Genomic DNA, 18,225 nt, shown 5'->3' with positions numbered 1-18,225 from the left:
AGCATTTCGGTATTGAAGTAATTCTGATATAAAGCGTAATCTTTGTAAATACAGAAAGTAAATATGTTCGGTGCATAAATCAAGCCATTCAATGCTAAAACATCGGAATAAAGAAGTGGCAATGTTAACTTCTGGATATAGATCACCAAGACGATTCAGCGCCTCAAAGCCAACGATCTTTCGAACAAGCCAATATTCTCAGAGTAGTTTTGTAGTAATTATGTAATTATAGTCTTTCTTTTGTACTATATTATTGTAAAAGGCAATAAAAAATAAAAACATCTCATGCCTAATCCAAGCTATTATCATACAATTTGTATTTAAAGTAGTAAATGTGAAACAATACAAAATAAGAAGCTTTATTTGTAACAAAACTAATCATCTCCAATAAAAGCAGGTTTAATTAATGCCCGAATGACAGAAAAGAGGTTACAACAGGTGCGACGATATTGCATTTGATAGACAAATATAATGAAGAAGAGGAGAAATATCGTGAAAGTTTGACAGTTCGTTTCCCTTATGACACTTATGATGCAGTCTTGATTCTTGAGCAGAACTTGCTCTTGATTTATACCTCGCAACGGATTACGCGACGCTATAAACATAAAAACAAAAAACTGTAATTTTTGCTTTTAAAAAGATACTTAGGACAAAAAAATTGGTTTTAGAAAACATTTCTATATTTATCATCTTGATGATGGTCATTACCTCCCTCGAGAGCTTTTATAACGTACTTGTCATCCAACTACTGGAATATGTACTTAAGACAAAAAAATTGGTTTTAGAAAACATTTCTATATTTATCATTTTGATGATGGTCATTACCTCCCTCGAGAGCTTTTATAACGTACTTGTCATCCAACTACTGGATAATAGCCGACAATTTAGGAGACTAAAAATACAAGGTCTGTCGCAAAAGAAACAGAACTTTTTAAATATAACTGTTTCTGGTGGCGCCACCTATTGGTGATTATATGAAATAAAAAGTTTGATCTCTTGTTGACATTTCGTGACTTGGGAAAACGTTTACTGAAACATTTCAAATGATGAAACAAGTTTATGGTGATCAGTGCCTATCCCGTAGTAATGTGCATGAGTGGTTTAAGCGATTCCAAGAAGGTCGTGAGGACCTCTGTGACGATCAGAAGTCGGTCGTCTTCAGAAGTCACAAATAAAGACAATGCTGATTTGTTTTTACGATTTCGACGGTATTGTACACCGAGAGTTCGTCCCACCTGGCCAAATGACTAATGCTGTGTTTTACCTTGGTGTTATGAAGCATCTTTTGTCACGCATTCGTCGTGCTCGACGACAATACCGTGAGGCAGGGTCCTGGCGCCTGTTGCGAGATAATGCGCTGTGTCATCGGTCGACGCTTGTCACTGATTTTTTGACAAAAAACTCCATATTGACCAATAATCACTCACCCTACTCACCTGATCTGGCACCCTGTGATTTTTTCCTATTTGGAAAACTTCATTTGCTCATGAAAGGACACTGGTATCAGGACATTTCAGCTATCCAAAAGGCGACGACCGATATTCTCAAGAGCATTCCTTAAAATGACCTTAAACACTCATTTGAAATGCTAATTGACCGGGCTAAACGCTGTATCGAAGCACAAGGAAACTACTTTGAATAAAAAAATATAACTTGAAAAATATTAATTTTTTGTTGTTTTTTTTTAAGTTCTTTTTCTTTTGTGACAGACCTTGTATATTAATCATTAGGCTCCACTTTTGATTCAATTGATCTCAAAATATTTTTCATTGTATTTCAACATGTTTAGTTTTGACAGTACATTTAGTTTTGGTCATCACAATAATAAGACAGACTCTAAATAAAATAGCATATTATGCAAAGCAAAGTATATATGTATAAATACATTATAGTGATAATGCGTATTTGTTTTATGTATTTATAGGTTTTTCCATAGAGTGTTTTTGCAGTTACCTACAGTTGATAACCTGGGAACACTATAAATAGTCCCTTATACTTAAAACAACAATATCCACCAATGAAATGCTATTTCAAAGCAAATGTATCATTTATTTAAAGCGACGAAATTATGAGCACAGATCGAACTTTTACGCATCAACGAAGACCACCTGACGTCGAAGAGGCGCTCTCATCTATGCTATGGACGCCATACGAACGTTCATGGACCGATAGTTCCTCGGACGAAGATGATGGACCGGATCAAGCCAAGCGACTACGTAAATCTAATAGCACCTATGATCATGGAATCGCCTATGAACCACAAACCACAACGAGCGAATGTGGAGAACACCAATTGTGCCCGCCTGTTGCGATAACCAAATCATCATTGCCAGATAACGTAGCTAATACCATGCAATCAACACCTTATGTGCCTTTTTCCAATAATTTTTACAAGAATATGAATAACAATGATGCAAGTAGCAGTCATGAAAGTAATTCTATAAAGATTAGTTCAAATCATAAGATGACGGACTCATTGAGAGATCACAATTTCCCGTTTTCATATTCTTATTATGGCTCCATTCCTTGCCTGAACAAGTCTTGGGCCCCATTGAAGAATTCAACAGAGCTGCCTTCATATGAATCCCTTTACACGAAAGTTTTGGTCACATCAGATCGACCAACAACGGATGTTTTAATCCCAAGTTTGCTGGTTGGTAAAGTTGATGCAATCACTGCGATCAACAATGAAGTGATCGAGAAGCGGACCTGTAAAAATAATTCGGAGGACTCGTTGGAAAATGAGGCAAGTTTAAGAACTACCTGTTAATTATTTAGTTTTATTTTACAAGAATTGGGCAAGTAGAAACGCTATTATTACGTGTTGACGAGATTCGAATTGATGCATTTGTGTGCAGGAGTAAATTTGCTCGTCCTTAAAATTTAACTAGGTATGCTTGGGAATCTTGGCATTGGCCACTCATAGTCATTATCTTTAATAGGAGCAGACACATTCGTAACGTTCTATCTGTATATATTTCTGCAAAAAACGATTCACTTCTATAATAAACCAAATTGATTTAGATTTTCCTGATTTTTTCCGTCTTTTATACATAACTTAACTACTTGGAATAAAAGTTGTCAAACAGAAATATACCTAATTGTTTATATCATGGTTTCAATAGATCGTATTTTTTTTAAATAGACAAAAATAACTAAAAATATGTATTAGTCACAATAAAGACAAGGTTATATATGAACTTGAAGTATTCAATGAAAATGGCAATAATCTTAGGCACATGTTACTTAAAGTCAAATATCATTTTAAATGTTTTCTTTATATTTTAGCTTTCACTAAAGCACAAATATTTTCCATTGCATTAGCATCTGAAGACTGTGATAGCCATTATTATTTTGTTATTGGGTAGTCGAAAAAGTTTTTTCTTATTTCTAATCAAACTTCAACTTATTTTTTTATACTTATATTATACTAATAAATAAATAAACAAATATGTACCATTTTGGTCGAACACTTTTTGCCATTTTGCCGTTAGAGATATTTTTCCGTTAGAGACATTTTTCCATCAGTGTAAAACTTTCATCAGTATAAATCGAAATTTCGAAATTTCCAGGACGGAAGCGAGCGAACCATTGTTGTGCTACACGAAATACAGCATCGTCTCCGCAAACTTCACTAATTTCATTGGTGGCTTGCGTGACATTTTCCCTTTTTATACAAAAATTTAAAAATACAGCAAATTCCTTCTTTATTTTCACACATTTTTTAACAGCTGTAACTTTTTTTTCAACTTCCCCGAATTTAATTATTTATTATTGGTTGAATGAAGCTTAAAATCTCACCTTTCGCACACTGTATGATGTGATATAATGTGATTGGTAGCACTGGAGATATACGACTGCATTTCAACTGACTTCAGAAAAACTCTTTTTATCTAATTTTATCATTCTAACGGCGTTCAGGACTTCTATGTAGTAAGCACCTAAAAACTTCAAATCCATGAGCAGAGAAGCATTCATAAATAAGCACCTTTTGGGGTGCTTAACACCCCTTTTAATAAATGTTTTTCCTTATCTTGGCCAAACACTTCGCAAGGGGTTGAACCATACAAAATTTGAAACAAGTTACCAAAAATTTTGGATTTTTTTTTTTAAATATTAATTAGCCGCAAAGTTTTACATGCACAATCACTTTTGAATTCACCATGCATTGGCGGGTATCGATGCAAGAGATTTATTTAACAATGTACAAGAAGGAAAAGTACAGAGTAGAAAAATTGCTCATAACGGTACACCACTGCACGTTTTATATTAAGAGAAAACAAATTAAAACATATCGTTCACAATTTATTAACGACAATATGTGTCTTACTAACACTTCCTGTCTCCGTAGCTAGTGGAAAAAACAGTTTCTCTAATAGAAACTTATCAAAACCTACCCGTGCTCTACAAAGTATCAAAAAAGAATTGACAGTATTGTCAGTTGAATATTAAGTGCCAGCGCACAGTTTGGCACAAATTCTTCACAATAAAACAGATGTGTCTGATTGACCTATTACGGTTGTCAACTCAACTGAATTTTGGTTGAAGTTTTGAAAATCGGTATTAACGATATCAACTCAACCCGTCAGAAAAAATATGTCGGTTGAAAAGTTGTCAAGTGTCAACTTCTTTGTTGTTTTACGGGTTTCAACTTTATATGAGTGGGTTGTCTAGACTCTAGAGTATCAAAAATTTCAACCAAGTACTACCAAGCAGTTGTTGTTGGACATTATTGCGTTTATTTAGAAAAAAATAATAATATAATAAAGAAAATGAGTAGATAAAATATTTCATATATAATAATAGTAAGGCAAAAAGTTTTTTTGAGCGTCTAGAGTAAAACCCCGAGACAAGCTGCCATTTGGAAACAGTAAAAATAAGATTAAGGGACCGTAGAAAGTTTTTAGATCATAAAGAGTCGGTACAATCGACTATTCCTAAAGAGTGAAATTAAATATTTTGAAGCATTTTGTCACTCTTCAGTCGTCCAAATATTTGAAGTGTTCATAATATTAAGAAACCTTCTTGACAACCATTGATATCGGTTAAAAAGTTAAAATTATTTAAAGTGCATTCTTGAAAACTACCAACGCAAGAAAACGGAGAGTTTGTGGTAATATTCCTTAATCTCATTTATTAAAAAAAAAACAGATTTCTTACTTAATAGAATATCTTACGAATCCGCAACATATCTTATTTAAAAGCTATTTAATTGTCAATAAAACTTTGGCTTACTTGTTGCTAAGAAGTTTCAATGGATTTGAGACCTCAGGAAGGGTCGTTTTTTTATGCGCAGCACATTAGTTTTGGGTCCAACATTTTTTTCATCGCAATACAAAACAAAACTAATGTTTATTCTAATAATTTCTCAACTTTTCGTTAGAGAAGTGAGTTGTTTTAATTATTCATTTGAAAATTTTCTGCTGTTTAATTATCTGTGAAATACTCATTTTAGGGTTTGCAATGAATCTTGTACTGGAAATAGTTGATATACTTAATTTAACTGATTAGAACTGAAAACAATAATTAGGGTATATGTTAAACCTTAGGTATGTGAATGTTTTATTTTTTTAATAAGTGTCCTTAATAAATTCCAAATGTTATAAATATTGTTGTTTAGGTAAAATATGTGGTATGTGTATGCGGTATTGGCTAAAATAGATAAAGTTTCTGGGTCTGTCCCGTATTGTATTTGGAGATATCTCTTTTTCCTTTTATCCCATTTAAAACCAAACTTTTCTTATATCATGAAACGACGTGACAGAATATCGAAAACGCAAACCGGATTGTACGCGCTAGTGATCGCCATTGAACAATTGTTAGTTTGCAAAAAAGGTCTTTTAAACGCACCGTATGAAGAATATAGTGATTTGTCTTAGACATATTGACTTTGGATTATAGTATAATTTAATAAGATACCGAACATTTTATTATCCAATCATATACTACTGTGCCCAAAAATAAGGTGACATTTGAATTTAAACTGCGCGCGTCAAAAGATTTGGTTAATTATTTTTTTAGGTTGGTAGTACTGTCAGTCACATTTATATTAAATTTCATGTCAAAATATTCATCAGTGTCTGAGATACGTGTCGTTTTGTGAGCTGCTAAAAGTGAGTTTTTCCTTTTTTGCGATGTCGAAATTTGTTGAGCACAGAGTTTGCATTAAATTTTGTTTACGAAATCAATTTTCTGCTGCGGATACGTTGAGGATGGTGCAGATAGCCTTTGATGATGAGGCTATGTCTAAAAAAATGTTTACAAGTGGTATAGTGGGTTCCAAGCCGGCCGTGAACGTGTCGAACACGGTCGTCCAGGGCGACCATCAACCTCAACCGACGAAGCTCACGTTCAACAAATCAAAGATTTGGTGTTGAAAAACCGTCGATTAACAATTAGAGACCTTGCTGATGAAGTTGGCATATCGAAAGGCTTAGCCAATACCATTTTGAAGGATGTTTTGGGCCTCAAGCGCATCAAATCTCGACTGGTACCGAAAACATTGAATTTTTTGGAAAAAAGGCGTCGCGTTGAAGTGTGTGAAACGATGCTTTCCGACTACCAGGGTGTCATGAAACGCATTATAACTGGCGATGAGACTTGGATCTATGCTTACGACCCCGAAACAACCGATCAATCGAGCGAATATCGTGCCAAAAAAGAGCCGAGACCAAAAAAATCGCGCCAAAGTCGCTCAAAAATTGACGGTTTTCTTCGATTGTCGTGGTGTTGTTCATTATGAATTCTTTCCAACCGGTCAAACAGTCAACAAGGAATATTATTTGAACGTTATGTGTCGTTTGCGTCGTTGCTATCCGCCTAAAAAGGCCGGAATTGTGGAAAGACAATTCTTGGTTTTGACACCACGACAATGCACCATCCCATACTGCCCTCGTAATTCGTGATCATTTCGCCAAAAATTCAACCCATATTGTTCCGCAACCACCGTATTCACCTGATCTGGCGCCGTGCGACTTCTGGCTGTTCACCAAGCTCAAAAGACCGCTCCGGGGACACCGTTTTTATACGATAGAGGAGATTCAAGCCGCAGCGAAGACGGAACTGAAGGCCATCCCGGAAAGTGACTACAACCAGTGTTTCGAAGATTGGAAAATCCATTGGCATAAGTGCATTGCATCGAGAGGGGATTACTTTGAAGGGGATGAAATTGATTTGAAGAATAAATAAAGAATTGTCAAAATAAATACAATGTCACCTTATTTTTTGGGCACATTGGTATGTAAAAAAATAAATTGTTTTGAATTGCAAACCAGTGTATATGTATTTATTTTTATTCTCCCTGTATTTGAATGACAATTTATTACCTACCGCATTTATCAGGAAATTTATTCTGATAACTATTGCCTACCACTAGCCATAACACAGTTTGTGGTTTAATTTAAATCCTAAAAGTCGGCAACACAGAACAGTGAAATGATGATTGATCGCACATATTCACCTACACTACTACACGCGCCGTAATCATTCGTATTCTTCGTAGCTACTTGTATAACACAGGGCAACAAGAAAATTTCATTTTTGAACAAGTGTTTTACTTAATATATTCTGGTTATATGAGAACATTAAAGTGGGAACTACATTTCAGGTTTAATAAAAGAGCATCTTCCGTTTTACTACAAGAAAAGTAAAACTCCTCACTTTCAAACATTTAAAATCTAGTTTAAAATGTCTATTGCAGCAATAAATCCTAAATGTATGATCGGTATCTTTAAATAAATTATTTAAATGTAAAATGTATGTGCTTTTTTATACTATTGTCACATGTTGCTACATAGTATAATACTTGTATGTACATACATACATCAAAACATTACTAGATCAAAGCAAATGCTTTATCGCCTTCTAATGCTTTAGATAATAATATTTAATTTTGTCAAAAATGTACTATTCTTTAAAACCACTCAAACTTTCCGGCTTTTTCAAACGAATATAGTTTTTTGGCTTTTAATTAAATTGTGATATTTACTTTCCTTTCATTATAAACATCAGTACAATGAAAAAATTAATATAAGTAAAAAAATCGAAAAAATACTATATATGCTGAGGCTTAAGATTACTTATCGAGGGTCAAAAACTACTAGACAAAAATTATATAATTTTTTTTTATTTTACGTTTCCAAAGATTTCTTCCCAACAAGATAGACAATACCACAGGGGAATAGGTTGCCGTGAAGAAAAAATACTACAAGTATAACACATTAATGTCCGTGAGGGACGCATTAGCTGATGAAAGAACTTTGTTAGTATTTCCGTTTTCAGCAAACGATATTTTATCATCTAAATCATTGGAACTAAATGGTTTTGACGTCTTTAAGCCAAACTGAAAACTCCTAAAGTCTATTACCTTCTGAAGCTCGATATTAGAGCTTATGATAATTCAATTTTGGTTATTGTCTCACGGCGTGGTGGTTTCGTAACTGAAATTTGCTTTTTATTTCTTTGCTTATTTAAGTAGAAAGCCATGTACATTTTGAATACTCTTCCAAAAACTTGAGCTTCTATTCCTACGGATGCATTTACGATTTACTCAATCATAATTTACGACGGCGATCAAGTAAATAACATACATAGATATACAAGGTGCGTTCCAAAGTAAACAGGACTTCAAAAAAAAAACAAAAATGGTTTTTCCCGCAAAATCAATTTATTTTATTCAAAATAGTCTCCTGCTTTAATACAACTTTTGGCACGGTCCAAAAGCATGTCAAACGAGTGTTTTAGCTCGTTGGCCGGTATGACCACCAGTATGTCGGTGCAAGCCTTTTGAATGGCCTCTATGTCTGCATCGTAAGTCCAAATGATCGGTTAAAATGCGATAAATCGATATTTTGGAAATGTTCAATTCCATTTCCATGAATTTCAATGATGATTTCGACTGATTTTTGATGAATTCACGCACAATTTCGATGGAATTTCCGGTGATCACGGATTTTGATTGGCCCCCATGTTGATCGTCATTTATGTCCTCACGACCACTTTGAAAATGTTGAAACCACTCTGCTACGGGATAGGCAATCATTCATTCATCAATTGAAACGTTTCGGTAAAAGTTGTACCAATTTTAAAACAAAATTTAATGTTGGCGCCTTGTTCGAAGCTCATTTTCGCACCGATAACACAAGCATACTGACACTTAAAACGCAATAAGTTCACTTCCAATCAATGAAATGTCATGAAATTCTCACTGGACAATCAATAGAGATAGCAGATTCTAACGCACCAGTCGACATATAGATGGCGTCACCAGGGGGCGCTAGGTTCAAAAAGTCCTGTTTACTTTGAACCCCACCTTATACCTTTACATAAACATATTTTTTATATGTACGTACAAATATATGCACATAAATAATAATAAATACATTTATTTATAAGCGCATGATTAAAATATTCGATTAAAGTATTTATATATGCATTTGCCTACATGCACCTATAGGGTCTTGAGAACCAGTTAAACATTGCTCTTTCTTTTTTATTAGTAAATACTGTCAATTATATTTTTTTTTACTTTAGTGTCCTCTTCATCTCTCGAGTCAACTTAACTTAGAACTTGGAAGATTGTTACCCCCAACGGCTGCGAGAGCTGTCAATGAATCGTCCGAGCAATTGGAGAATAATAGTGATAATATCGTTTTTTCATCACCCGACAAATACAACGAGACACAAGCGGAAGAAATCATGCATTTCGGGAAAACGCGATCAGCGAATGACCGATCACAACAAACCGAAGAGTACAATGCAACTATTAACATTAATGGTAAAAAAGAGAATGATGTTGACGATGAAATATTGGAAGAACGACTGCACATGCAATCGCAGCTCTCTAACAGTTCCCAATTAATTGCAATGACTCAGGCAATAGCTACAAGACTCGCAGGCAATACGGATAAGACCACAAAAGAAATGGATAGAGTAAAAATTATATCCAGCAACGGAGAGGAGGTCAATCAACCTGTTTTCTATACAGATTGTATTAAAAACTCTCTCCCAGGCTCACGTTTACGCACTGCTTTCGTAAACAATCAGAACAGCAATAGCAATAACTACGATATCCGACTCAACACAGAATCGATGAATGATGGTTGTACAAACAGTGGAAGACGAATGAACGCTGATAGAGCCAATGGAAGTGCCAACTTATTTGCTGCGCCTTGGAACGACAAAGCCACAACAGCTGAGAGAGAAAACTGCGCTCATTTGGAATGCGACCACAATGTATTCCATGCTATTTCACCAGAGGCTGATGGCCAAGCGATCACTCAGTGTGCGTCGGGCTCTTCTTATAGACGGTCAGTAGCGCGTCGTTCGCGTTCGCGTTTGTCGTTTGTTACTTTGCCATCATATTCGCATCTATGGAAAAAAACACTAAGGGGTGTTCGAACAAAAGTTAAACGCGTGACACGGTCAAGTTCCGAAAATATAGTACCGTTAGATTCACTTATACCGAATAAATGTCTAGCGGAGCTTGAGCGTCTGTATGCTGAATTTCGAGCGAGTGAAAGTGCGCTAGCAGCCAGGCGTACAGATGCTGGTGAAGGTTGTAAAAGTGTTCAACATTCGCAACATTGCCTAAGCCGCAGTCAAAGTGATGCAAGTAGGGAAGACAGTGATACCAATAATGCACATGATTGTGAACTTTTGAACGCCAATACCATTGCGACCGCTGAAACCGTTGACTCGCCGAACAAAATGCGATTCAGCATACCCGCCGCGACGAATGCGCTGTTTTGCTCTTCCACATCGGAGTTACAAGTGCAGCAAGCAAATATTTTCAAAGTATTGCCCGCCAGCAGCACGAGCAGCGTTTTTCTAAGCAGCTCCGAATGTGCTACCACAGGTTGTCTGACCAGTAATGACCGGCCGAGAAGTAGTAGCTCTAGCAGTGATGATCGGTATAGCAATCTATTGCATGAAACGAAGCATGGTAATAATAACGGTTATGATTTCGATAGTGTGGAAAAGCAAGAAATTAAAAATGATGTTGTTGTTGTTAGTGCCATTGAAAATGACAAAAGGAACAATAATAGCGCAAGAATCGCAGAGTTGGACGCATCGGCTACTGGGACTCAGCCGAGCCTGACAATACAAGTGAATTCGGAAAGCAGTGATAAAAATAACAACAGCAATTGTACAACTAACAAAAACTGTACAAATTTTCATAGTTCAACTAATAATTGTAATAACAACAATATCGTCAGCGTAGAAACCGCATCCGTAAATGTTGAAGTCGGTGTAGTACGGAAAAGTGCTGTCAAAGACAATCGCATTAGTGTGGTCAATTGCAATTATCCCAGTGTTTGCCCAGTTAACAACGAGAGTGCTTGTAGAAAGAGTACAACTGCACTCAATAAAGTGGGCAGTGGTGTTAGTGAAGTGAGTGCATTACCTAATATAATCTGCAAAGTAGAGAATAGGCTGAATAATAAAAATAATAATAATATTGTGAATCTAAGTTCTGCTCAAAGAGATTGTAATGGAAATGAAATGAAACCAGTTAATGCTTCCGATAGCATCAATATAATTAGCATAAGTGCTGAATCGCATAGTGAACAAACGAATATCGAGCATTCAAACAAAAGCACGCCTACTTCGCTGACAACATCGGAATCGCCAAGCCTAATATCATCTCAGGTAAATGGTGCGTCTCGACAAACAACTTGTATGTCCCCCGTTACTTCGGAACAATCGCGAACTTTTACCTCAACCGAATGCCAGACTGATGAAATATTATCCACGCAATTGCGACTTGATCGGGTTCCAGTTTCCCCGATTTTGTCTCGTGTACATAGACGGCGCGACAGACGTGAACGTCGCCATCTACATCAGCAATTATCCACCACTTATCCGCACCCGCATCCGCACCAATTTCACATATCGGGACAGCTGCGCCGTCCACAAGATCGACATTCCATGCCGCCAGGCTCTGCACCCATTCCGGGTATTACGGCTTTGCACTTACAGTCTGGAGTTCATCATACATTGGGGTCATCGTCAACAAACATGCCAGCGGCAATGTCTGCACTATTACATCCAATGCTTCCGGATTTATTGCATAGACATTTTCCACCACCTTATAGTGCGTTGCCGGTGAATCGTTGTGCGACGACAGCGTTAACAACCCCTCCGCCTCCCACAATAGTAGGACCTGCGCCACCACCACCTGGCACAACTCTTTTACCGCCTGTGATATCAACGGTTCCTATGCCAGGTATTTCTCCGCCTATGGTCAGCGATGGACGGTTCACTCTACCGCTTCCGTTCATAAGAAGGTTAGTATATATGTACATATTTTGCTTCGAAAATTGGTTTGAGCGCATGCAAAAGTGTATAAATCTTGATGGAGAATATTTTGAAAAACAATAAAACCATTTTCGTTGATAAATATTCCTATTTTCATTATTAGGCCTGAAATATATATAGCAGACCTCGTATTATATTGCAAATGCAAATAAGAATGGTGTATTTTTGCATTTTCTCTCACATCACTACATACATATATTTAAAAATATATACATACATAAGTACCGACGGAGGGCGCCTTGTCAGTTGGAAGGAAATAATAATCGTAATTTCGGGCAAATATCATAAAATTTTGTTTCACTTTGTTTGTCCACCTAATTTATTTATATTTTCATATACTGATGTACATATATCGGGGATATGATATTAAAATAACCATCCGTCTCTATTGGGCTGGGTTTCGTTTTTCTGTTTTTGTAAGTAATTGAATTATTTATTTTTTATTATGTAGTAATTGAATGAAATATTAAAGACTGATGGGAATCAAAATAGTGCTTAGTTTACAGTAGGTATAATAGCCATATGCTATTACGTAACGTATGTAAGTTTATTGCTTGCGCTAATAATTAAAAGGGTGTTCTTAGTGTAAGGTAAAGAAAATTTCATAAAAAGTATTAAAATTTTTAGAAAAGAATCCTTTGTATATATGCCAAACAGCAACAGTGTATGAAACATATATTTTTTGTTCCCGTGACACTTTTGGAAATATACATAAGTGTGAGTGATAAAGTTGGCAGAGTTCATATGAGGCCGTGCTCATGCGCAGATAATGGTTGCTGTGGTCGCTTGCCATCTTAACCACATCAGCTCACACTTTCACTTTCTCTGTGGCAAAATATATAAAAAGACTCATTGTGTATTTGGTAAGATGAAACCGGAGCTACATCAAGACATTGCCAGCCACAATGTTAAATGAATATAATCTTATCTGAATATGGCACTACATACATATGTACATTTGTACAATAAGTGTATAACGGTTTCCTGTTGTTGGTAAATTGGCCGATCTGCTAATAGCCAACATTTGTTGGCTTAAAATATGCTTGGGATTCAGTAGTTTGGGAAGATAATAGATTTTAAAATGTAAATACATATAACAGTGAAGACTGGCATTTTGCATGTTTATTGTTCTTATTTTAACGCGTTCTAACCCACAAAGTAGAAGAAAAAATATAACTTAGTGTATAAGCTTTAAATATATATGTACAAACAAGTCCAAAATTTTACCATTTCGATTTCATTTAAATATTTCAGTCGGTGTATATGTAAATATGCAATATATATGTATGTATATACATACATAATACCGACAAAATGTTGGTGATTCATCACTAAAAGACTGGGAGAAAATAAATAAATCCGGTTTTCGTCAAATGTATTGAATAACCCACAAAACCAAAAATAGCATAAGCCTTCAGAATGTCGTTTTTGTTTTATACATACAAGTATACTCATACACACATATACTTAGACTTCTCCTATCGCCCGAATTGAATTACTACTTTTGATTTATTAGAATTGAGGAGGATGGCTAATGTGAATTTACTATACTGAGTACTTATTGTTACTTGACTGAACCGTATTCTCGCAAAAAAATGATCTGTGTATTTATTTTGCTTAATATCAAGATGGAGTTTTCAGAGAACTCAGCAAATTAATGATTAAAAAATCTTGATTAAAAAATCATACTTAATAATAATAATAAAAAGTTGCCAAAAGTAGCCATTCATTTTGGCACTCTGTTAAATATGGTTGATTGGGTAATATACCGCCTGAAACGAATGAAGCAACAGAGCGATCGCAAGAGTCCAACCAATGTATCTGATTTTCTCTGCATTAACCAAGCAGCAAATAGGTTCTGCGGTTTACGAAGCTCAAGTAACAGATATTAAAGCCGGATTATGTAGCGTGCTGCTACGAAGTGCAACTATGTACATATGTAGTACGTACATACAAGGTCTGTCGCAAAAGAAACAGAACTTTTTAAATATAACTGTTTCTGGTGGCGCCACCTATTGGTGGGTGTATGAAATAAAAAGTTTGATCTCTTGTTGACATTTCGTAAAAATTTTAAGACGATTGGTTAACTACAATCAATGCTATCGATCAAAAAATGACAGCAGCTTTTGGTCATCGGTCGTAAAATGCATTTTGAACAAAGAGCAAATATTAAATTTTGTTTTAAACTTGGGAAAACGTTTACTGAAACATTTCAAATGATGAAAAAAGTTTATGGTGATCAGTGCCTATCCCGTAGTAATGTGCATGAGTGGTTTAAGCGATTCCAAGAAGGTCGTGAGGACCTCTGTGACGATCAGAAGTCACCGAAAAAAAGTCGTCTTCAGAAGTCAAAAATAAAGACAATGCTGATTTGTTTTTACGATTCGTCCCACCTGACCAAACGATTAATGCTGTGTTTTGCCTTGGTTTTATGAAGCGTCTTTTGTCACGCATTCGTCGTGCTCGACCATAATACTGTGAGGCAGGGTCCTGGCGCCTGTTGCACGATAATGCGCCGTGTCATCGGTCGACGCTTGTCACAGATTTTTTGACAAAAAACTCCATATTGACCATTAATCACTCACCCTACTCAGCTGATCTGGCACCCTGTGATTTTTACCGATTTGGAAAACTTCATTTGCCCATGAATGGACACTGGTTTCAAGACATTTCAGCTATCCAAAAGGCGACGACCGATATTCTCAAGAGAATTCCGAAAAATCACCTTAAACACTCATTTGAAATGCTAATTGACCGGGCTAAGCGCTGTATCGAAGCACAAGGAAACTACTTTGAATAAAAAAATATAACTTTTGAAAAATATTAATTTGTTGTTGATTTTTTTAACAGTCCTGTTTCTTCATATGTATATTGATCTGTATTATGACTTGTAAGAGTAAGAAAAAACTGGGCGTTAGTACTCCCCAAGTACCATTGAGTATCTGTTATATAAAGATAAATTTAGAATAGTTGCAGCACCCCATCCTCGCGATTCGTTTAATATATACGCTGTAAGGAAACCATATCTAAACCTTTGTACATTACGGATCCCCAAATTTGTATACATATTTATTTTAATTAAAGAAATTCGGGGAAACGAAATAACCGAACATGCAGGATCGCCAAGAACTTGTGCTATAGACTCGAAGAGAAATACGCATCCTTTTTACTCACACGATCTCGATGGGACTCCAGGACAGCTGTTGGCCTAATGACAGGTCACAACCTATTGTAATCAGATGTAATGTGCCTGGATGGACACAAGTAAAGACTATATATGTACATATGTATGTAGGAAGTGCAAGGAAGCAGGCATGAGAGCGAGCTGTAACAACTTCGAAGTTCTGTCCACCCAGCTAGAACTCGTCTTAGATATGTATAAGCTTTACACTTCAAGGGACTATGAATGGTTTTGTAAGATTTGCTCTTTATTATTTTTAAATCTTTATTTGCATTTTATTCTTCTTTACTGGCGTAGACACAACTTTCACGGTCAAAGGCGAGTTAAGTTAAGTTATCAAGCTCTTCATACTCACGCATTTCGGTCTCTTTCTTTTTCTGTCTGCAAATGCGTCTCACTTCCCTCTTCAACTCTCGGCATCTATCCTATCCCGCACGTGTTGTGGTCGATCGTAACGTTGCGAGGTAGGCAGTCTGTTTTCTCTCCGCTGCGACACGGCACTCCTCGTCGTACCAGCTGTTCTTTTGCATTTTTCGAAAACCAATGGTTTCGGTTGCAGCTGTACGTAAGGAGTTTGAAATGTCATCCCACAGTTCCCTTATACCGACTTGCGTACGCACGTCAGAGAGCAGGAGTGCAAGCCGAGTAGAAAATCGTTCGGCTGTCTGTTGTGATTGCAGCTTCTCGACGTCGAACCTTCCTTGTGTTCGTTGACGTGCGCTTTTTGCTGCACAGAGGCGGATGCGAACCTTGGCTGCAAGAAGATAGTGGTCCGAGTCGATGTCAGGACCTCGGAGCGTACGCACGTCTAGAATACTGGAGACGTGTCTTCCGTCTATCACAACATGATCGATCTGGTTGGTGGCTTTTCGATCCGGAGACAGCTTGATGAATCTTCTTATGCTGGAATCTAGTACTACAGATAACCATATTTCGGGCCCCGGCGAAGTCAATCAGCCTCAACCCATTTGGAGATGTTTCGTCGTGGAGGCTGAATTTACCGACCGTAGTGCCAAATATACCTTCTTTGCCCATCCTGGCGTTAAAGTCGCCGAGCACGATTTTGACATCGTGGCGGGGATAGCTCTCATAAGCGCGTTCCAAGCGCTCATAGAAGGCATCTTTGGTCACATCGTCCTTCTCTTCCGTCGGGGCGTGGGCGCAGATCAGCGATATGTTGAAGAACTTTGCTTTGATGCGGATTGTGACTAGACGTTCATTCGCCGGAGTGAAAGATAGTACTCGGCGACGGAGGCTCTCTCCCACCACGAATCCCACATAAACCTTTCGCTTCTTTATTTGGCCAGTGTAGAAAATGCAACAAGGACTTACTAGTTTCAGTCTTTGTCCCGTCCATCGCATTTCTTGGACGGCGATGATGTCAGCCTTTATTTTCACAAGGACATCAATCAGCTGAGCAGCTGGGCAGCGGCACCTTCCCAATTAAGGGACCGGACATTCCAGGTGCATGCCCTCAAATCGTAGTAATTATTTCGGTGGCCATGGTCGTCATCAAAAGGGGGGTCTCTCATCCGAGGCTGATTGCTAATTTTCATTGGGGGTGTTTTTTTACGTGGCGGGCCCCAAACCCAGCGCACAACCCTATGTAGGGGATGTTTTCGCCTTTTCACTTTAGTTCGCTTTCAAACGGATGTTTTTAGGCTACCCAGAGGATACTTGGTCAAAGACCGAAGTCATGAGCTGCTTGAGCCTTATGTAAAAGAATCGTTTCTGGCCACTCCCAAGTGAATGGCAATCAGAGAACTTTCCTCACTTGCGTGAACTTCTACACATGACTCCATCCTCCATATAACATGTGTTATATAAAACGTCTTTTATGGACTTTTAATTTTATAAGTGATAATGTCTTTTAAAGGATCAGCAGCAATTTGCCATTTTATGACGAATTTAACAACTTTCATACCATTTTCCCACCCCTTTTACATTTTGGTTCCACTGTACTCTCCGTTCCTTACTAATGATTTCCAAAAATATTCGAAAATGTATCCAGATGATTACTAAGATAGTGCTTTAGCACAATTTCTTCATAACGATTCACCACAACAGGCCTAACATTGATAAAAATCTGTATCTCTAAGTAATTGCTGTATCAAATATTCCACCATTTAGAATTTACAAATTTTCGAGAAATGTCACTAAAATAATATTTTTCCACGTCTTACTCTTTGACAAATTGTTTTATCATTCTTAACTTGATCGAACTCTCAATGATTCAAGGGTATGAAGAAAACAGAATACGAAATTAAAGTTGATTTCACTTGATCCTCAACTTGAACCAGGATAAAAAGAGAGAGTTGGGGTAGTCGAAACTGGAAAGCATTTCTAGATCGTGTAGCGTCCGTGTTACGAAGAATATTAAATACTATAAACCCATATTATATATAGATATCAAGAGGAGCTGTGGTTGAATACTTAAGGCTTAAAAACGGTTTATCTCGTTTCCGGCAAATCTGCGTCAATCCCATAGAACCGATTTTTCACATAACTTCAACATTCACACCGAATTCGATCTTTAGCCTACTCATAGAAGCGACCACGATTTAACGCTACCACAAGACGAAGTAAGTTTTTCTGTTAATGCACCGGTTCTCCAGCAAAATTTGATGTGCAACTACATGGGCTGAAATGATAAAGGTTTATTTAAAACTTGCTTTTGAAAGGCACATCAGTTTTTGAATTCATTTTTAAATAGATAAATTTAAAGG

At 36.8% G+C, this 18,225-nt stretch overlaps 2 protein-coding genes across 4 annotated transcripts in view; both read left to right on the top strand.

Annotated features, from left to right (window-relative positions):
* The window catches only part of LOC120771970 (putative sodium-coupled neutral amino acid transporter 11), a 550,765-nt gene that overhangs the window by 35,808 nt on the left and 496,732 nt on the right, over positions 1-18,225 (top strand). The gene's annotated exons all lie outside the window — the stretch shown is intronic.
* LOC120771964 (serine-rich adhesin for platelets) overlaps positions 1-18,225 on the top strand; it is a 59,912-nt gene that overhangs the window by 12,961 nt on the left and 28,726 nt on the right. The window contains exons 2-3 of the mRNA XM_040100299.1: positions 1,925-2,746; positions 9,532-12,287. Of these exons, the coding sequence (XP_039956233.1) occupies positions 2,069-2,746; positions 9,532-12,287 (3,434 nt within the window). The 5' untranslated portion in view covers positions 1,925-2,068. The remainder of the gene's footprint in view (positions 1-1,924; positions 2,747-9,531; positions 12,288-18,225) is intronic.

Source organism: Bactrocera tryoni, chromosome 3, assembly GCF_016617805.1.
Source record: "Bactrocera tryoni isolate S06 chromosome 3, CSIRO_BtryS06_freeze2, whole genome shotgun sequence".
Lineage (NCBI taxonomy): Eukaryota > Metazoa > Arthropoda > Insecta > Diptera > Tephritidae > Bactrocera > Bactrocera tryoni.
This window is presented reverse-complemented; position numbering and strand designations above follow the sequence as displayed.